This window comes from Budorcas taxicolor, chromosome 6, assembly GCF_023091745.1.
Source record: "Budorcas taxicolor isolate Tak-1 chromosome 6, Takin1.1, whole genome shotgun sequence".
Classification (NCBI taxonomy): Eukaryota; Metazoa; Chordata; class Mammalia; order Artiodactyla; family Bovidae; genus Budorcas; species Budorcas taxicolor.
In genome coordinates this window covers 17,562,543-17,584,650 of record NC_068915.1, presented here as the reverse complement: position 1 = coordinate 17,584,650, position 22,108 = coordinate 17,562,543, and the positions used below count along the sequence as shown (strand labels likewise).

Below are 22,108 nucleotides of genomic sequence, written 5' to 3'. Positions count from 1 at the left end.
CTAAGATACAGAGCATATATCTTATTTAGACTGTATTCTTGTACTCCTAAGAATACTCTGTAATATCTTTAGCTAAAATTGATACCACTTGAATGACTTCTGTTTGCTTTAGTAATTACCAGACTTATTTTGATTATTATAAAAATTTTAAGTTACAAAGCTGGGATTCCCCTTCATTCAAAGAGATCCTAAAAATCAAACTGTGCAAACAATTTCCTTTAAAAGTTGTGCCAAGGAAAATCTTTAAAGGTAAATTCACATTACACTAGTCTTCCTTAAAAACTACTTCCCATCTCTCCACATGGAGAGAAGGGTAGAGAGAGAAAAAGAACATATGTTTCTTTTATCTCTTTTTACAAGTGGCAACTCACTCTTCAAGGATCAGAAACAGAAACTTCGTTCAAAGACATGATATCACTTGTATGTAGAATCTAAAATACAACACAAATGAACACATCTATGAAACAGAAGTAAACTCATAGGCATACGGAACTTTGGTTGCTAAGGTGGGTGGGGTGGGGAAGGAAAGGATTGGGTATTTGGGACAGATGCAAACTATTATATAGAGGATGGATAAACAACCAGTTCCTATTGTACAGAACAGGGAACTATATTCAGTATCCTGTGATAAACCATAATGGAAAAGAATATAAAAAAGTACACACACACACACACACACACACACAACTGAATCACTTTGCTGTACAACAGAAATTAACACTGTAAGTCAACTATACTTCAGTAACATAAAAAGAAAAAAAAAGACATTCAACATGCAACACTTAATCTATGTAAATTCTCAGCACAGCAAAGCTCTCCCAGGGGGTCAAAGAAGGAAGACCATTCTTCCCTACAGGCCAACCACATCCAGATGAGACCCAGGACAGGGTTAAAGGAGTATACTTTAGGACTGAAACCCTTTAGCTGGGGGATTGATCTTCCCACTTAAAGGGCATCACAAAGGCTCTATCCAGAAAATACTAATTACAGTCCAGAGAACAGAAGCCCAGTTCTGAGAGGAAACTCTTCAACTAAAGCTGTCTTCCTAAGGAGGCCCTGGCAGACTGAGCTGGTCTGTCTGGAGGAAGGAAATGGCACAGACTGTGCAGTCTGGGGGACTTGGGTGTTCCTTGCAGCTTAGCCACTACACAGCCCCAGACAAGTTACCTAACCTCTTGACTCTTCAATTTCCCTCATCTGTAAAATGCAACAATACTGTTTATCTCACAGGATTATCCTAAGGACTAGAAAACAACACACAAAGCATTTGAGACAGTTCTTGACAACTGGCATGCGGCAGTTACTAAAGCAACCAAGACACAATCCAGGAGAGTCGATGAAGCTGCTGCTCCCAAGTCACAAACAGCAGGACTGTTACCTCCTATGTCATACTTGTATCCAATGAGGAAGCTCCAGATCCTGACCAGTAGGGACTTTTTCTTCCATGTTACAGGAGACAGTGTGTCCCCAGTATCTCTGTGCCTCATGATATGGGATGTATGACCTCACACTTGTGGCCCCACAGGATCATCCACAGCAGTGGCCACACGTTAATTTACATGCTGATTCACGGCTTCGCCATTCTTAAAAAGGACGACTGTGTCTAATAGGAAGACTGTCCTAGCTGGCACTTGAATGCTAGCCTCACAAGAAACATGAAAATGATCTTCAACTTTTTAAATTAAGAACTTAAGTGATCAAAAACATTCCCCTCTATAAAATATGATACAACTGATATCACTTACAATATTCTTTCTCAGAAGTAGTTTTTGCTATATCAAGACAAGAACAAGATGTTCAAACTAAAAGTAATAAAAGAACTGGAAATAAAAATGAGGTGCTTACTGCAAGGAGATCCAACCAGTCCATTCTGAAGGAGATCAGCCCTGGGATTTCTTTGGAAGGAATGATGCTAAAGCTGAAACTCCAATACTTTGGCCACCTCATGAAAAGAGTTGACTCATTGGAAAAGACTCTGATGCTGGGAGGGATTGGGGGCAGGAGGAGAAGGGGACGACAGAGGATGAGATGGCTGGATGGCATCACCGACTCGGTGGACATGAGTTTGGGTGAACTCCGGGAGTTGGTAATGGACAGGGAGGCCTGGTGTGCTGTGATTCATGGGGTCACAAAGAGTCAGACTTGACTGAGCGACTGAACTGAACTGAAAATTATGTAATACCTACTCCATCTAAATAAAACATATAATGGACATCAGGGTATGTCAATATGAAACAAAAAAGTGGATTTTTACTTAGTTCTAATTAGTCTGTGGCAAAACAGTCACATGAATACATTGTAATAAGTGTAAAATAATGTAATCCTTTTTGAAAAGAAATCTGACAATATATATCACAAGCCTTTATAATCTGTACTCAACAATTTTACTACTTTAAATCTATCCTATAAAAATAAGTCCTAAATACAGGGAAAAAAACTGTTATTATGCACAGTTCATTGCAGGATTATTTCCACTTATTAAAAAAAATAGCAAATGACTAAAAAGCAGGGAAAAAATAGTTAACTGTGACATTCACTCAATGAATATTGCGTACCTATTAAAACTGATACACAGAAACACTATGCCGTAACAGAAAAACACGTATTGTATATAAGAGCAAGGAGCATGGTACAAAAGTGTATGTATATACACACCCAACCACCCACCCTCAAACACACATCCAAGTAAAAATGGAAAAATATGCACAGAAAATATACTGGAAGAGAGTTAGCTAGTTATTAATAATAATCATCTCATCATTATTTACATGATGAGACTGTGGGCTTTAAAAACAATCTTTTCACCAACATTTTAATGATAAGGATTTTTTTGATTAAAAAATCTTACTTAAAAATGTCATTAGCATCTAGCCAAAAAATTATGACAGCGCAATTTTCAAAATGAAATATAACCATGAAGTCTTTATTATAAAGTTCATTAACTTTCAAAAATAGAAAACAATGCCAGCATTAGTTACACTCTACAGCACATTTCCCTTACGAGAGTAACACAGGGAGAAAACGAGTGAGAAGAGAGAGCCGTCGGTGTGCAGAAGGCGCTTACATAATTGTCTCTTGCAGACCAGCCTGGATAGAGCTGCATATGTAGCTGTCTTTCCTTCCGCGCTAGTTCATAATATTTAGCCTGCTCTTCACGAGAGAGGGCATGCCACTGAAAAACAAAGGAGAAGGAGGGGGGGAAAATCAAGTAAAAGCAAAATAGCGATAGTATTATGTATTTCATATTTCAGACAGTGGAGAATGAAAATGCTAAGAATGTAATCTTTGACTTTTAAATGGCAGACTTGACCACGTGTTGCAGAAATCCATCTGGAGTTTGGTGGCTGCAATGAGATTCCAACTTTTGTTTTCCTGTCCTGCTCTCACATTACATGAGACCTGTCCAAGTATCCAAAATGAAATGGCCTCTTGCCCAGCCTTTCTCTCCTCCAGGGCCAGTTAAAGAGAGTGTTCACCAGTAAGCTTCAATGCCCAACTTACCCCTTTTTCACAGTTTGTGGCATATTCTGCCATTGAGTCCAAGTGCTATTTATTAATGCAAACTTTCCACAGGCCTTTTCCACACAGATATCTCCTCACCTCACATGCACACTCTGCCACTCTGTCATACACGGAATCTGAAACCTTCATATGATCCTGTCTATAAAGCAAGACACCAAAAGTCAGTCTGTCTCCATCTCTTCACCCTCCCCTCACATTTACAGAAACACTGACTGTCCGCAGGGAGAGCACAGATAGCACGGTATAATCGCCACGCACACTTTGTGTTTGGTCTTCTTCTGATGGAAAACAAGGAGCATGGCTTAAATTTATTTTGACAGCTACACTTTCAGACTGAAGGATCTAATCTGGAGAATGTAGCACTTGACACCTTGCAAATTTTTCATTTCCCTTTAGGTAACAGATATTTATAGATTATACAGAGCCAAACAGCAAGGCACTGTTTGGGATTTTAAGCAGCCTGAACCCTGTACGGAATAACTGACTGGTTCAAGATCAAAAAAGGAGTACAGCAGGGCTGTCTGCTGTCACCGTGTTTGCTTAAACCATACACCAAGCACATCATGAGAAACGCTGGGCTGGATGAGTTACAAGCTGGAATCAAGATAGGCAGGAGAAGCATCAACAACCTCAGATATCCAGATGATATCATTCTAATGGCAGAAAGCGAGGAGGAACCAAGAGCCTCTTGATGAGGGTGAAGGAGTAGCGTCAAAGAGCTAGCTTAAAACTAAATATTAAAGAAAAAAAAACCAAGATCATAGCATCCAGCCCCATTACTGTGTGGCAAATAGAAGGGGAAAAGGTGGAAAAAGTGACAGATTTCCTGATCTAGGTCTGTCAAAAATCACTGCGGACAGTGACTACAGTCATGAAGTCAGAAGATGATGGCTTTCTTGGCAGGAAAGCGATGACAAACCTAGACAGGGTGTTGAAAAGCAGAGACGTAACTCTGCCAACCAAGTCCGTATAGTCAAGGCTATAGTCTTTCCAGTGGTCAAAAATGGTTGTGAAAGCTGGACCACAAAGAAGGCAGTTCAGTTGCTCAGTTGTGTCCGACTCTTTGTGACCCCATGGACTGCAGCATGCCAGGCTTCCCTGTGCATCACCAACTCTTGGAGCTTGCTCAAATTCATGTCCATCAAGTCGGTGATGCCATCCAACCATCTCATCCTCTGTCATCCCCTTCTCCTGCCTTCAGTCTTTCCCAGCATCAGGGTCTTTTCCAATGAGTCAGTTCTTCTCATCAGGTGGCCAAAGTATTGGAGTTTCAACTTCAACATCAGTCCTTCCAATGAATATTCAGGGCTGATTTCCTTTAGGATGGACTGGTTGGATCTTCTTGCAGTCCAAGGGATTCTCAAGAGTCTTCTCCAACGCCACAGTTCAAAAGCATCAATTCTTCAATGCTCAGCTTTCTGTATAGTTCAACTCTCACAACCATACATGACTACTGGATAAACCATAGCTTTGATTAGACAGATCTTTGTTGGCAAAGTAATGTCTCTGCTTTTTAATATGCTGTCTAGTCTAGGTTTTGGAGAAGGAAAAATGGCAACCCACTCCAGTGTTCTTGCCTGGAGAATCCCAGGGATGGGAGAGCCTGGTGGGCTGCCATCTATGGGGTCGCACAGAGTCGGACACAACTGAAGCGACTTAGCAGCAGCAGCAGTCTAGGTTGGTCATAGCTTTTCTTCCAAGGAGCAAGCGTCTTTTAATTTCATGGCTGCAGTCACCATCTGCAGTGATTTTGGAGCCCCCAAAAATCAAAGTCTCTCACTGTTTCCACTGTTTTCCCCATCCATTTGCCATGAATTGATAGGACCAGATGCCATGATCTTAGTTTTCTGAATGTTGAGCTTTAAGTCAACTTTTTCACTCTCCTCTTTCAAACTTTCATCAACAGGCTGTTTAGTTTTTCTTCACTTTCTGCCATAAGGGTGGTGTCATCTGCCTATCTGAGGTTATTGATATTTCTCTTGGCAATCTTGATTCCAGCTTGTGCTTCATCCAGCCTGGGATTTCACATGAGGTACTCTGCATATAAGTTAAATAAGCCAGGTGATGATATACAGACTTGACGGACTGCTTTCCCTATTTGGAACCAGTATGTTGTTCCATGTCCAGTTCTAACTGTTGCTTCCTGACCTGCATACAGATTTCTCAGGAGGCAGGTCAGGTGCTCTGGTATTCCTATCTCTTTCAGAATTTTCCACAGTTTGTTGTGATCTGCACAGTCAAAGGCTTTGGCATAGTCAATAAAGCAGATGTTTTTCTGGAACTCCTTGCTTTTTCGATGATCCAACGGATGTTGGCAATTTTATCTCTGGTTCCTTTGCCTTTTCTAAAACCAGCTTCAACATCATGGAAGTTCATGGCTCATGCACTGTTGAAGCCTGGCTTGTAGAATTTTGAGCATTACTTTACTAGCATGTGAGATGAGTGCAATTGTGTGGTAGTTTGAGCATTCTTTGGCATTGCCTTTCTTTGGGATTGGAATGAAAACTGGCCTGTTCCAGTCCTGTGGCCACTGCTGAGTTTTGCATATTTGCTGGCATATTGAGTGCAGCACTTTCACAGCATCATCTTTCAGGATTTGATATAGCTCAATTGGAATTCCATCACTTCCACTAGCTTTGTTCGTAGTGATGCTTCCTAAAGGCCCACTTGACTTCGCATTCCAGGATGACTGGCTCTAGGTGAGTGATTACACCATTGTGGTTATTTGGGTCATGAAGATCTTTTTTGTATAGTTCTTTTGTGTATTCTTGCCACCTCTTAATATCTTCTGCTTCTGTGAGGTCCATAGCATTTCTGTCCTTTATTGTGCCCATCTTTGCATGAAGTGTTTCCTTGTTATCTCTAATTTTCTTGAAGAGATCTTTAGTCTTTTCATTCTATTGTTTTCCTCTATCGCTTTGCATGGATCGCTGAGGAAGGCTTTCTTATCTCTCCTAGCTATTCTTTGGAACTCTGCATTCAAATGGGTGTATCTTTCCTTTTCTCCTTTGCCTTTAGCTTCTCTTCTTTTCTCAGCTATTTGTAAGCCCTCCTCAGACAACCATTTTGCCTTTTTGCATTTCTTTCTCTTGGGGATGGTCTTGATCACTGCCTCCTATACAATGTCATGAATCTCTGTCCATAGTTCTTCAGGCACTCTATCAGATCTAATCCCTTTAATCTATTTGTCACTTCCACTGTATAATGATAAGGGATTTGATTTAGGTCATACCTGAATGGTCCAGTGGTTTTCCCTACTTTCTTCAATTTAAGTCTGAATTTGGCAATAAGGAGTTCATGATCTAAGCCACAGTCAGCTCCCAGACTTGTTGTTGCTGATTGTAGAGAGCTTCTCCCTCTTTGGCTGCAAAGAACATAATCAATCTGATTTTGGTATTGACCATCTGCTGATGTCCATGTGTAGAGTCTTCTCTTGTGTTGTTGGAAGAAGGTGTTTGCTATGACCAGCGTGTTCTCTTGGCAAAACGCTGTTAGCCTTCGTTCTGCTTCATTCTGTTCTCTAAGGGCAATTTTGCCTATTATTCCAGGTATCTCTTGATCTCCTACTTTTGCATTCCAGTCCCCTATAATGAAAAATACATCTTTTTTGCGTGTTATTTCTAGAAGGTCTTATAGGTCTTCATAGAACCATTCAAATTCAGCTTCTTCAGCATTACTGGTCGGGGCATAGACTTGGATTACTGTGATATTGAATGGTTTGCCTTGGAAACGAACAGAGATCATTCTGTCGTTTTTGAGACTGCACCCAAGAATTGCATTTCAGACTCTTTTGTTGATTATGAGGGCTACTCCATTTCTTCTAAGAAGAAAAAAGGTGGCAGAATGTCAAAGAATTGATGCCTTTGAACTGTGGTGCTGGAGAAGACTCCTGAGAGTCCCTTGGACAGAAAGGAGATCAAAGCAGTCAATCTTAAGGGAAATCAACCCAGAATATTCACTGGAAGGACAGATGCTGAAGCTGAAGCTCCACTATTTTGGTTATCTGATGTGAAGAGCTGAGTCACTGAGAAAGTCTCTGATGCTGAGAAAGACTGAGGGCAGAAGGAGAAGAGGATGTCAGAGGACGAGATGGCTGGATGGCATCACAAATTTTGGGAGATGATGAGGGACAGGGAGGCCTGGCGCGCTGCAGTCCATGGGGTCACAAAGAGTCGGACACAACTGCATGACTGAACAACACTGGCACTTTGTGTGTTTACATAAAACTTACCCCAGGCCCCCAGTAGCAGTCTCCCAGTGCGTCCTCCTACTTTCCAAATGCCAGGGTCTGTTGTCAGCAACTCCCAGAGAACTGGCTGCACTCTGGGGGACCCACTGGCCGGGGGTGACGGCACAGGGGCAGTGGCTGTAGGAGGCATGGGCCAGAGCCCACACCATTCGCACCTGCACACACGTGTGCCTGCACACACTCTGGATGAGTCCTGCTTCCACTCCAGCGCTCCCAATTCTAAGGTGTACTGCTTCCATTTCACTTCCTGTTAAAGGCTGGGTGGTTCTTTCTCATTCATGTCTACTGTGCATATTGATTTTAATTACTTTCTTCTTGCCTTTTTTTTTAATGATGGAAAGAATGGTATGACTGGACTGGAGAAAGGAAGGAGAGGTGAGAGAGAGAGCAAGAAGTGAGTGGTGAGTAAGAAGAGGCTGTGCTCGATGACCGTGGTCCAGTGGTCAGGACACAGTCCCTATAGCACAAAGGGGATGTGCCTCCTCAAGGACACAAACACCTGCTGCCCTTGCCCCTGGAAAGGAGGGGACCTCACCTCAAAGAGAGCACTAAAGTGCCTGTGGCCTCATCCCAGCCTCCCCTCCAGCCTCCGGTCCAGAGGTGGTGGGACCCACAGGCAGGGCAATGGATTCCACTCCCTTCAAACCACCCCTTGAAGGCCAGAGCCTCTAAGTTGATAGCACAATGATTTAATTGCTTGAGAAGTGCAAAGTGTAAAGTTAGGAACCATGACACTCAGAGGAACTTGGCCTGAGCCTACAGGCAAATCAAATAATATAGTTTTCTTTAAAAAAAAAAACAAAAACGGTGGGAGAGGGAGGGCAGATAGGGAGGTGACAGAAAAAATACAAAACCTGAAAGAAGTTACCTGAGACATAATTCTTTGTACCAGCAGAGTAATCACAATTAGTCAAGTTGAGCCTAAGAAGGCATGTCTGGGGAGCAGTGGAAGCTGAGGCAGGAAAAGTCTCACTGCCTCTGTCCACTGAAAGTGAAAGTTAAAGTCACTCAGTTGTGTCCAACTCTCTGTGACCCCATGGACTATACAGTCCATGGAATTCTCCAGGCCAGGATACTGGAGTGGGTAGCCAGGCATTCCCTTCTCCAGGAGATCTTCCCAACCCAGGTCTCTTGCATTGCAGGCAGAGTCTTTACCAGCTGAGCCACCAGGGAAGCCACTTTTCTAAACATGAGGTTCTGACCTAGAGCCCTTCATGGGGAGAAAAAGCCACACCAGGCACAGTGGAAGAGATCAGCCTACCTTGGGGGGGAGAAAAAAAGACTCATCATTAGTATTTAAATAGTTCTGGTGCTAACATGATTGGCAAGAGGCAAAGCATTATCAAAAAGGAGCAAAAAGAAGACTAAGAAGAAAAAAGATAAGAAGTCTTACTTTGTAAATCTGTTCATTCATTTGATCAATAATCTCTCATACTACTGCAATATGTCAGTGCTACTGCTACTGCTAAGTCACTTCAGTCGTGTCCGACTCTATGTGACCCCATAGACAGCAGCCCACCAGGCTCCCCCGTCCCTGGGATTCTCCAGGCAAGAACACTGGAGTGGGTTGCCATTTCCTTCTCCAATGCATGAAAGTGAAAAGTGAAAGTGAAGGCGCTCAGTCATGCCCGACCCTTAGCGACCCCATGGACTGCAGCCTACCAGGCTCCTCCATCCATGGGATTTTCCAGGCAAGAGTACTGGAGTGGGGTGCCATTGCCTTCTCCAAATATGTCAGTATAGAGATACATTTTATCTGGACTAGTAAATAAAACTTATCTCCCAAAATACGTATGGAGGTTGGGTCTTCTACCCAAACAACCGGTTAAACACGCAGGAATTTTTCAGTTACAGCAGGAAATTTAGGTTGACAAGACCCCAGCTAACAAAACTGAGCAAAATTCAAAGTTAAAAAACAGACCACAAACTAAACTGTTTACCTGCTTTTTCAACTGCTTTTAGCTCCTAGAGATTTATAATTCACAAACTCAATTCACAAATGAAGCATCATTTACTAGAGTAAAACAGTTAAGTAAAATTATGATATATTAAAGTTTTATGTTAAAAACAAAAGCAAAGTCTGATTCAAAGGTAAAAAGATGATCTTAACAGGCATTTCTGAAACACATATTGACTAAAAGCGTTTTTCCATCTCTTTTGCTTACTGAAAGATTCATCAAGTTGTTGGGAAAATACCCATTTGAAGAAACTTAACACAGTTCCAAGATTTAGAAATTCTGACAATAAATATGCAATAAATGGACTTCTTGTCTAGAAGGTCTGAAAAAGAAAAACCTTAAAATAATATTTATGTTATTATTATTTATAGTATGAAGAAGAAAACTTGAGTCATTCATATGAATGAACATTTCTATGTTAGAGATAAAGGTGAATAAAAATCAAAAGATAAAATGTTCCAGGATGAATTTCAAATCCATTAAGAATTCTAATTATCCTAGTGTAAAACTTCATGATTTTAAAGCTAGGAACTTTAAAGAACTAGCAAGAACTATCCTGCCAGAGGGGAGTTATGAAAGGATAGAAAACCTGATCTTAATCAAAGATCTCAGAGACCTATAAATAGAAACAGGTGTCCAAATCAAAGACAGAGAGAGACCCTAAATGAGAACCATCCTTTAGGACACATGCTCTGATCTGGGGATTGTTAAGGGAGCTGAGAAAGTAGCAACTGTTGGAAATGTGCATTAAAAATAGGAAGCATACGTCCATATCATATCCTTAACTCTCTTGAGCAGGAAAATAATTCCCACTGGAGGACCATGGACCTTTAACTTGGGGGAAAGAAAAAAAAAAATAAGAGTTTTACACAAGTTGAAAAAAGAACCCTTCTTTTCCTCTAATTTCTTCTTTTGAAGGGTCAGGGGGAAAAAAAAATGATGGGAATCACTCATCTGCTATGATCTGGCTTTGAAAATCATTGTAATTATTGTTATTAAGTGTTTAAGAATCCACAGGGAGATAGAGTATTGTACACAGGGCACCAAAAGAGCTATAATCTACCACCACATCCTACCCCCGAAACCTGGGGTCTTGAAGATTGGAAATAGCTGCATTTTTATGCCATCCAACAGGAATCTATAATTCAACAATGCCTGCTCTCCGCCATCTGCTTTCCTCACATGGACTGGAAATCTCCTAATGTTTTCTGTCATGGATGCTGAAATGTATGAGGTTTTTAACAAACACGATGAAAATGATCAGCAGCAGCAGCTAAAGCATGACCTTTAAGTCCCACAAAGGTTGTCAAAACCTTCCTTCTCCTGAATGTTCATTTGCAAACCATGAATTTCTTGAGAGTTTGCAAAAACAAATACACAAGATCATATTTTATGACGACCCTGTATGCAAGACAGCAAAAAAGACACAGATGTGTATAACGGACTTTTGGACTCGGAGAGGGAGAGGGTGGGATGATTTGGGAGAATGGCATTGTAACATGTATACTATCATGTAAGAATCGAATCGCCAGTCTATGTCCGACGCAGGATACAGCATGCTTGGGGCTGGTACACGGTGATGACCCAGAGAGACGTTATGGGGAGGGAGGTGGGTGGGGGGTTCATGTTTGGGAACGCATGTACACCCATGGTGGATTCATGTCAATGTATGGCAAAACCATTACAGTATTGTAAATTAAAATAAAGGAAAAACAACAACAACAACAACAACAAAAGATCATATTTTAAGAAGTCACCACACATATATGAGGAGCGTCATACAAGTTAAGCTGAAGCATTTCTAAAACTTCAATGGAATTATAGTAAAATGCAATTTCAATGAGAAAAATTCCAAGTTTCTCCACCACCCTTCAGATACCCAACTAAACCCATTTCAACCCTGAGAAAAGTACTGGGACGGACTGACTCGTTTCTGGGCTGGTGGCTGGACAAAGAAATCTAAGAGTGTCTGTCCTAGTTACAAGTCTAGTGCCTGGGACATGACAGGTACTCAGAAAAATATCTCCGCATGGGTGAAAGAAGCAACAACATCAACAGAAAGGGAGGGCAATCGAGAAACCTGGCCCATGTACACCTGGAGAATCAGAGAACAGTGCTTCCAGAATTAAGACTTCTCCGGCCCACACCAATTCTTCTATGTAAAGCTTTAAGGCAGAATGATCTGCTTATGTCTTGGAAGGAGCAGCCACTGCTGACTGCCAGGGTTTATCCAGAAACATGGCTGGCCCCAGAGGGCTTGCTGTAGCTCCCTGCTTTCTTGCTTCAGAGTCTGCACACACACACACACACACACACACACACACTGCTTCGTGTGGGGAGAGTCCACCTCACCCCCTTCATCAGGGGTTAACCCCACTCATCTCTCAACTACTTTCTCAGGAGGCCATTCCCTAGCCCCGCCCCACCTCCATTATTCTCTGATTCTTGCTCTTCATATTGACAGTATTTATCACAATTTTAATTGTATATATAATAAGGAATTATTTCATATCAGTATCCCGTCACAAAACTTCAAGATCTGTGAAGGTGAAGACTACATCTATTTTACTCCGCAATAATTATGTAATGCCTACTACACTGCCTGGCACATAAAAGACACTCAAGATATACTCATTTAAAGTATAATAATAGGAAAATAGTTATCATTTACAGGAAATGTTCCAAGTGCCAGATACAATCTCAGTTGTTGATACAATGCATTATATCATTTCTGCTAAAGGTTGTCATGCGCTCTCTGTTACTCCCCGAGTGACTGGTGACTATACAGATGATTCTATGACTACCTGATGTGTAAGTGCATTTGGGCAGCTGTTAACGAACCAGTTCCACCGTTACCATAAACATTTACATACCATCCCACTACTTACCCTTCTGCCTAGAATCTGGTTGATAGCTGCACTTTCCTTTAGAGTACACTCAGCTACGACATTCGCTCTCATTTCTTTCATGTATAACATAAAAGCATTCAGAGGCTTTTTAATGTGAGGTCTCTTTGGCTCCTGCTCCTTTCTCTGTTCATGCTGAGGCTTCCTAAAAGTTGGGAGTGGGGAAGGGGTTAGCCGAATCAGGAAGAGATGGGAGGAGGAGCAGAGCATCCGCTTCTATCATGAGTCCACCTCAGGCTGGGACCACCCTCTGGGCTCTCTAACAGCCCCCAGGACACTGTCTACTTAAAAAGAGCGACCCATCTACTGTTGATAAATACGGATCCTTTGGTTTGCGAAAGCTTACCTATAGCTATAGAAGGGCTTAACCCAACACAGAAATGGGCTTGTGAAGACGCTGCATCTAGACTTTAGATGCTCCCTGGTCACCTTAGGAAAAGCTGGACATACAGTGCAGGTAGTCAGTCCTCCTCTAGAACTGACGTTCTTAACTTCTGTGGGTCAGGGCTCCTCTGAGAGGCTAATGAAACCTTAGGCTCTCTCCCCCAGACAAATGCACACTGGATTTGCCTGTACTTGCAGGGGTCTTATGGACAGTGTTCACATGCTCCCTGCCACCGCATTCCTTCTGTTCCAGTACAAACTCTGGATTACGAAATTCAATTAACTACTAATCTTTTGGGAGAATTCAGCTGTGCTGTAACAGCCTGCAACAACCCTGGTCCGACAGGAAATCCTGTGTTTTGCTTTGCCCCCTTCCTTTCAATTCAGTGCTTCCAAAGCCTTGATGCAGATGCAGGGTGACTATTTCTAGGAGGAAATGCACTGAAACCCCCAATCTACTTCACTCTCATGGTCCCCAAGAATGGGAACCCAGTTCAAGCCTTGCACTAAATGGCTGAACAGCTCCGTTTCTTCAGTCTCTCCGCTCTGAAGATCTCTTCTCTTTAGTGGGTTTCCCTTCATCTTTTGAGATTCGTGCTCCTTTTCCATCTCAGAACCAAATCAGAGCACTGAGAATCAAGCTGCTCGGTGTCCTCAGGGGCAGAGCTTTCAAGGCGGAGCTACACTGACTTTCAGGATAACAGATAGGGGTAAGATTCGACAACAGCAAAGGAGAAACGGTGGGGTTTAAGTCCTTGGTACCATAAGGCGTTCACAGGTGGAGAGAGAGGCGCACTTACACGTGCATTAGGTCACTGTCAGTGTGGGGGTGTTCCTGTTTGACCTGAGGCGTTACGATGGCTGGATGAGGGATGCCAGTTGTGTGGGGACCAGGAGGACCAGGAATCATATGATGAGAAAACCTGAAAGAAGGAAAGTCGAGAAAACAAAATGTACTGCTGTAGCAAGAGCTGGATGGAATTTTGAAACAACTCACTAACTGCTATTGGCTGAGAGTAAAAACACGTCTTCACACACAGACATATTAACTATAAGAGCAGGCTGATGATTAATTTCTTTTCTCTCTGTATTCAGGTGGAAAATATTTATAATTACACACCACCTAACAGATTTTTTTTTCAAGCTAATGGTGGAATCTGGCATTTTTCCTGGGAGGGCTCTAGGCAATAAGATTTTAAAAAAAAAGGTGAGTCACTTTTCTTGCAAAGCAGTTTTCAGAGAAGAATTTCAGTAAGAATAATTACTGGAAATAGAATATTTTATGAAGATTTAGCTTTTTAAAATGATTTTAAAATCTATAGACATCATATTTTTAAATCTCTGTCTACATCCCTAAGTGGACCTTCAGATTAAGTCTTCTCCTGTTGGCTTTTCCCCTAATATCGGGAGAGAGCAACTGAGCAGACAAGGGGCAGGAAGATTTGTTCAGTCTCTGATTTAATAAGGCTGCCATCAGCATCATACCAAATAATTTTCTACACATAAAGAAAGTAGTGTCTGAGAGATCTAGCCTCATGGAAAATTGATAACAAAATTAAGGGGAATAATTTAATTAAAGGGAAGGATACAGCTCTGCTTCAAGGTAAAAACTACACAAGCTCAAATAAAGGCTTTTTCCCAGAGTATGCTTATAGAGCATTAAAAAAAATCTCAAAATATCCACCACCATCCAACACAAAGGAGGGAAACTGCCATGCAAGAAAAATAAAACAAAGACAGTACTTTCAACAAGCTCTTTGATAAATCTGGATATGCTTTAGAAATTTCTGCTTTCAAACTGTTTTAAAGTAAACATGTAGTTCAACAAAAAACATTCTCAGGTCTTTCATCACCGTCTGTACAGTTAATTCCTTCTTCTGGGAAGGAAAGAAGGGACTCTGCTTGGATATGTAATATTTCAGAAACAAATCTTTAAAAATTAAGGAGGCATGGGAAAAATACAAACACTTGATCAAATTATGATGCTTTGCTAAATGGACCATTTGCAAAAATATGTGATGCTGGTTATTTGCCTATGAGAAAATCCTATCATCACACAATTCTTATACACTGTAAAAATATATGTATAAAATATATTTAGGAGGAAGGATATTAATTTCATTCCCTCTCAACCAGTTAGGTGTACAATTTATTGAATAAAATGATTTTTGAAAAAGCTGAAATTCACCACAGAAAACTGCAAATTTCATACATATATTAAAAAGTTCAGATTCACAACCAGTTACTAACCCAACAGTTTGACTTCCAGCATGTTTCAAGCTCCCTTGAAAAAGCCACATTGAACACAGATGATACACCACAAATGTGTGTGTACATCAAGCACAGGGCACAAAAGCCGTCCTTTCCAGAGGCAAAAGCGTTACACAGAGCGGTGTGGCACAGCAGACCTCGCAGAGCTTCACACCACTACATCCACACAGGGCCTGATTCACACACTAGGACACACAGCCCGTTCGGCCTGACAGCCCGGAAGCCCCGTTCCTTCTCTTCCCACAGCCTCGGTCCAGGAAGGCTCTAGACTACCTGGGCCTTTCCAGACACCGTCACATGAAACTGAGACAACCTTCCTCACAGAAGAAGAAAAAAAAAAAAAAAAAGCCAGTCTGTATTCTCCCGCTGACCCACCCTCAGCATGTTTTGAATTGAACAAGCTCTTCCTATGATGTCCCCTCTGGGGGCGTTTCTCCTCCCGCCGTCGGGGGGCGGCGAAGTCTTTTGGAGGTACGGTCTCCAGGGTGGCCGAGTCCGTCTGCCTGACGGGTGTGGCTGGTGCTGTGGGGCGTGGAGTCTGGCTCCTTCCCGGGACTCCCCAGGACGCCTAGTGTGGGAGCCAGGCACCCTGCGCAGACAGACGCGGGCTGAGCTGCGCGCCCGCCGGGCCGAGAGGCAAGCAGAGGCGCACGAGACGCAAGCGCGCAAGAGCAGCCTGTCCTGGCGCGCCCGGTTCCACCTCCACCTACCTGGACATGGAAGTGTCGACTGACAGTGAGGATGGGTAGGGCTGCCTGAAGCCTCCCGTGATGGGATATACAGGCTGACCTTGCCTGAGGTCACAGAAGAGAGGAACCCATCAATGACAAAACATGAGTTACCAACCAGCAACAAGAGTTTGATGAGGGGAGGCCCTCAACCAGAATCTGGGGCGTGTTAGGAGGGGGTACTGCTCACTCACCCAGCTGCTTCCCTTCCTCACCCTCCGCCCACCCCAAGCATCACTAGTGCCTTGAAGGAACCCTCCCGCTGCAGTCCATGGGTGGCTCGTTTTCTACCCCTGCCTCTCTCCAGCCCCACTGATGCTTTGCACAAAGTAGGCATGTGAACAGCTCTTAGTGAATATAACAGAACCTGAGAATTGTGAACTATTCTTTTTAGGATAACCGATTCTTTATCAGAATCTTTGAGAACTTCAGGGAAGGGAAGAAAGGAGGAAATAAAAGTTTATATTAAAATGAACACATTTTTAAAAACCCTGCACCCCACCTCCCACCCTTACACCCATGCTGCAGGCAAGAAATAAAAGATCAATTCATGCAGTTATTTTCTCTCTGCTCTGAGAATTCCATCTCTCCCTCTGTTTTTCCTACATGTCACATTTTTCATTTACACAGTCTTTATTTCCAGATGCCACTGATGGAACTCAGCCCAGGATTATTGCCCTTAAGTAGGTAAGTTCAGACAGAATAATTGATGTAGGTTTGGAAGTGTTCGCATAATCAATTAAATCCAAACAGAGTTATTGACTGTGAAAGTTAATGCTAAAGAGAAGAGAGACAGCTGGAATATCCATGGCAGGATAAGCCCTCCTATGAAGAGGAGATAATGTAAGGATGTGAAGGAGGGAAACTGGGGCTTTTGCCAGGGGTCTGCAAGGACACACAGTCAGGGAAGAAAGGAGAGAAAACGTTTGCTGAAGGTGCAGCCCTTTGTCTGTGGAGTGAGCGGTGGGGCGAGAGGGGTGGGAGTGAGGGCAGGGAAAGCTATGTGCTAACTAACAATAAAATGATAGAAACAGGCTCCACTGTATGAAGTGATTCTTTCTTCTCTAAATACATTTCTTTTCCTTTACCTTTATAATTAAAAAAAAAACAAACCTGAAAACAGTGGTATGGATCTTTCAGAAACAACAAAATAGAGAACATTTGGATTCTGAAAGGATAAAGCCCATTCATCAGTTTTTCACTCCTCTGAACTCAAACTGGTGCTTACTTTATTAAAATTCAAAAGATGCTTTTGCATTTGTTACAGTTATTTGTCATTTACATCACTTGCCCATTTATAAGCAAAGATCGATATTCAGTATATCTAAGGTTATGCTTCAAAAATATAAGTTGTTCATAAAGAACTAGAAAAGAAAAACCACAGTGAACACTTTGTACAGGCATAGTAAATGCCCAGAGCCACAAATTGAATCCATAAAACTATAAGCTTCAAAGCAAATGCTACACAGTCATTTTCTACACATATTAGCAAATGGACTCAGTCCATTTCAAAGTCTGTATGTTTTTTAATCTTCTAAATTGAAATGAAATAAAGTTAGCACCTTGTGTGTTGAAGTTTCTTCAACTCCACAAGTGTTATTATTCATAAAGCTAATTTCCATAAATGGGGAGTAGGAGATATCAGACGTCTGGCTGCAGGTTGCAAGAAGGATCTTACCAGCCAAGAGGTGGGGTTATCTGTCCAACGCCACCTGGAGACAGGGGATAAAACGTAGGGATCTCGGGAGCTGGAGGATGTCTGGACATGCCTATTAAAAAAGAACAATGGAGAGGCAGATTCACAGGACATTCAATTTCTGAGAGAAATAGAAAGCAAGAAAATGCATTTTATCATTAGCACTTAAGGTGTAGAATGAGACAGTATTTAATTTTCTGATTTAACAGAAGTCCGTTTGTTATCTTTACTCAAGATTTCAGCATCTGAGAAAACACGTCCGAAGGTGGTACATCTTGAGGGGCTCCTAAAACAGTAAATATACTGTGAGTAACACAAGCATCAAAATGAGACTGTAAAGGTACTTAAGTTTGCCTCATTATTTCACTTCGGTTAGGAAAAGCGTAGACAACTGTTTCTGTGTAGAATGACAGCGCTTCATAAGCAGAAGGCCTGCCACGGTGTTCAAGGATTAGGTCAATCGCTCGTTTCAGACCTTCACTGGCTCCCTTATGGGCACGTAGATTTGGGAAATGTGATACCTCAGAGGATCAAGGATTAATTGGAAATAATCTTCAGCCCCATAATGGCCGCACGTGATAGGATTCATCTGGTCTCTGGCACTGCAGCTCCAACCGAGCTCTTCACCGGGTCGAGTCCCCTGGGCTCCGAGGTCAAGCCAGTCTGGATCAGCTGTACTCCACAGAGAACGAGCGTGCCACGCTGTTTCACGAGCTCACACTCCCTGGAGCACACTACCCTAGAGCTGTGAAACCACCCAGAGATGACGCCTAATCCTAGTCCCACTTGACATCCCTGTTTACATCTTACCTTGGGCACTGAAAAGAAGGGGTGCGATGTATACGTAAAAACGCAAAACAAAACGTTACGTTCATATCTGGGGGAAAGGGATTCTGAACAGAAGAAAGCCACAGGAGTTTCTTTACACAGTTAATCTGGCTTTAAAAGAGCATTATCCAGTATAAACATATATCCCCAGGTTTAACAACCCGAATATACATTCAGTGGCTATAATTATATTGCCTCATAGGCAAAATCAGGTGAGTATACAGAAGATGTTCTTTACGTATTCTGCTTTTTTACTATTCAAAATGTCTGTGAATTTCATTTGGATATTAAAAGATACTGAAGGCCTTGAGCACATGGGAATGGCTTAAGAAGTGTTGTCTTCAAAGTTGATGTTAATTTGAAGTTAGGACAAACTATTCTTTAACTCTTAGAAGAAGTAGCTAGGAAGGAGAAAGGTCTTTAATCTCTTTTGACGGAGTTTACATGAGATCATCTCAGGTTTTGCTGTTTTTAAAAGGAGTCTAAAAGCTTCTTTTTTGATCTCTTATCACTTTCAAATTTAATGAGTATTTTTTTAAATTCCTTTATATCATCAATTCACCAAAAGCAATGGATACAATAGGACCTAAGGGAGTTCTGTGGATCCACTCTCTCTCTGAAGCAGAGCCCCTGGCAACTGTTTTTATGGAAGCTGGAAGTTCACTTTAGCAGAGTTACCATAAAAAAATCTCCCTTTATAAAAAAGCTGTCAATACTGCTTCTTTTGATCACAGAGGAGCCCTTGGGATTTGTTTTAACTTGGGCCTGGGGAGACAGCGGCAGCAGGGGGCCTGTAGTAGTGATTCTTGACATGGCAGAATCATAGGGCAGTTTCTCCAACTTGCTGCCTCCCTCATCCCTGGATTCTCCAAAGCTCTTGTTCTGCAGAGGGGTTGCTCAGTCTTGAAAAACTTGACCAACACAGAAGAATATTGGAAACTTGAACTTGAAAATCATAATTAGAGGCTGAATTATACGAATGGTCAACCTTAACCCCTTTGTTAGGGAGATGAAGTGACTGTTTAGGTACCTAAAAAATATGATTTGTCCTGGGATCTTATCTCTGGGCTGCAGAGAAGTGAACTGCTTTCAGTCACATGCCTCTAAGCAGAGGAGTTGGAAACCTTGCTCTCCACACGAGTCTGTGTTTTTAAGCACACTGAGAACAGTGCATTTGTGATCTGGTGTAGGAATAACTTGACAGAACAAAAAATACAATTGTTTTCGTATTTGGATTTTATTTTACTGCTTAAAAACAAACAAGGGAACTACTGTTTCCGTAGCACCTGCTACACGCTGGTTCCTGTGCTGGGTACTTGACTGTTTCTATTAAAATTCTACTCCTATTTCAGATAACTTTCTCTCATGAAATATTCTCTAACTCTTGCTGCTGTGAGAGATCTTTCTTCTTAGAATCTACAACATTTTATTTGTACTTTTAACATGGCACTTAAGATGTTCTTCATTATGTTTTATAGTGAGTTTGTGCAAATGATTTCCTGTGTGAGCTTATCACTGCTAGGAAAAAAAAAAGACCATTTCTTCCCTTATCTGTGTATCAAACCATGGCTGTCTCGCAGAGAAGGCTCTGAATAGAATTCTGAGTGATGAAACAAATGAACACATTACCCATGCTGGGTCAATACGATAAGCCATTTGCACGTACACACATGGTATGGCTTAGGTCATTACACGAGCAGAAGAAAGTGGGTCTGTGTTTTCTAAATAGCTCATTGTTGTCTTAAGATCCTGTTTCCAAAGATTCCTAAAAGTGTGTGTCTCTCTACCAACTCCTGTGCTACACATCATTTATTTAACGAGTATTTATTGAGCACTTGTTATACAGGATCCCCTGGTGCCTCAGATGGTAAAGAATCTGCCTGCAATGGGGGAGACCTGGGTTGGGAAAATCCCCTGGAGGAGGGCATGGCAACCCACTTCAGTATTCTTACCTGGAGAATCCCCATGGACAGAGGAGTCTGGAGAGCTACAGTCCATGGGGTCACAAAGAGTTGGAAACCACTGAGTGACTAAGCAGAGTGCATATGCTGGAGGCTATATGCAATATAGCCTTAAATTTTTTTAAGTTTTATAAATACAGCTAAAATGATTCTGGGGTCAGACTGCATGGATATAGTAGTTCTGCCACTCACTATATGTTCTTGAGGAAGTTATTTAATTATTATTCTGCAGAATCAGAATAAAAATGAAATAGAGGTTGTTCTGAAAAGTAAATGCATTCATATATAATAAAGAAAAGTGCCTGGTAAGTGCTGTGTTGAGTGTTTGCTGTTATTTACAAGGACACAAACATATAAACAGGTACATAAACCCAGTATTTCCTAAAAGCTCTTCCTCTTAACATTTTTATCAGACACAATGAGTGGAACTTTGATGGATATTAGCTTATTATATCATTTAATATTTAACAAATATTAAATGATGGATATTAGCTTCCTTTCTTCTGCTTACAACTATACTTGCACCTACCACCTTACCCCAACACACATGCGTAAAAACTAGTGTGATTCCTAACAGGAAATTAACCTAAAGTTATTTTCTTAAAAATAAGAATGGGTTCTGCTGACAAACTGTTTATATTTACTGAATAAGCCCAACTAGAGTTAGAGTATGAACATGAGTTTCTTTTTTTTATTATTATTATTTTGGGGGATAAAGCTAACCAGCCACCCAGGAACTTTGAAATCAGCAGCTTAGTACCACCATGCTGTAACCAGCTGTACGTGATAGAACCAAAAGGCAGGCAGGGGAGAGAAGAGTAAAGGCAAGAGATCCAAGAAGCATTAGACTTCTCTCCATCATACTTATTTTTTGGTGATGATTGCACCCAAGTGGAATGATATAAACTCAAGATCATGTAAATTAATTCTTTAACCAAGGTTTTATATCCCCCTACCTACATGGTGATGGGATACAGTAAGTCTATGACAAAAAAGTAATTAAAAACAGGATTTTTATATTACAACAAAAGCAAACAGTATTATAGAGTAGAATGCAAAAATCACAAATTTTTAGCACAAAATATTTCAAAGAAATCGCAAGCAGACAATTTCTGGTCATGCCCACTAGTCCCTTCTCTAGTCCTGAAAAGTTTGTTTAACAGAAAAGGTTTGAGGAGTAATGATAAATTACAATTATTAAGGTAAAACAAGGTAGGGTAACAGTAAGATATGGAAACAGAAGCGAAAATGCAATTGCAATTGGTAGCCAGTTAGAAAAATTTCTGTTTTAAAATCTAAACTCTCCTAGAATTTGTGAGAGGAAAACTACTGAACCATCGTGTGTTACTCTTTTAAATTTTTTTATAATGTTATTCTTTTAAATAAGTTCATTTCAAAGTGCTCTGAACGGGGACTGGGATTAGGTAAATACTATGTAATTGTTATGTAAATAAATAGTTTAAAGCTAAATAAAACATACTCTTGGATTCTTTTTGATAATAGCTTGTCTGGGGCTTTTACATCTATCTTTAACTGTCATCTACATCTTTATGGTTCCCAGACGTGCATCTCTAGCTTAGGCCCTGCTCTGGGATGGTGACCTGC

The 22,108-nt window shown here is 41.4% G+C and overlaps 1 protein-coding gene across 1 annotated transcript in view; it reads right to left on the bottom strand.

Moving 5' to 3' along the window:
- Positions 1-22,108, bottom strand: part of LEF1 (lymphoid enhancer binding factor 1) — a 120,712-nt gene that overhangs the window by 15,755 nt on the left and 82,849 nt on the right. The window contains exons 5-9 of the mRNA XM_052641939.1: positions 17,697-17,787; positions 16,001-16,084; positions 13,820-13,942; positions 12,618-12,780; positions 3,065-3,172 (exon numbers count right to left, since the gene is read on the bottom strand). Coding sequence (XP_052497899.1) covers positions 3,065-3,172; positions 12,618-12,780; positions 13,820-13,942; positions 16,001-16,084; positions 17,697-17,787 — 569 coding nt within the window. The remainder of the gene's footprint in view (positions 1-3,064; positions 3,173-12,617; positions 12,781-13,819; positions 13,943-16,000; positions 16,085-17,696; positions 17,788-22,108) is intronic.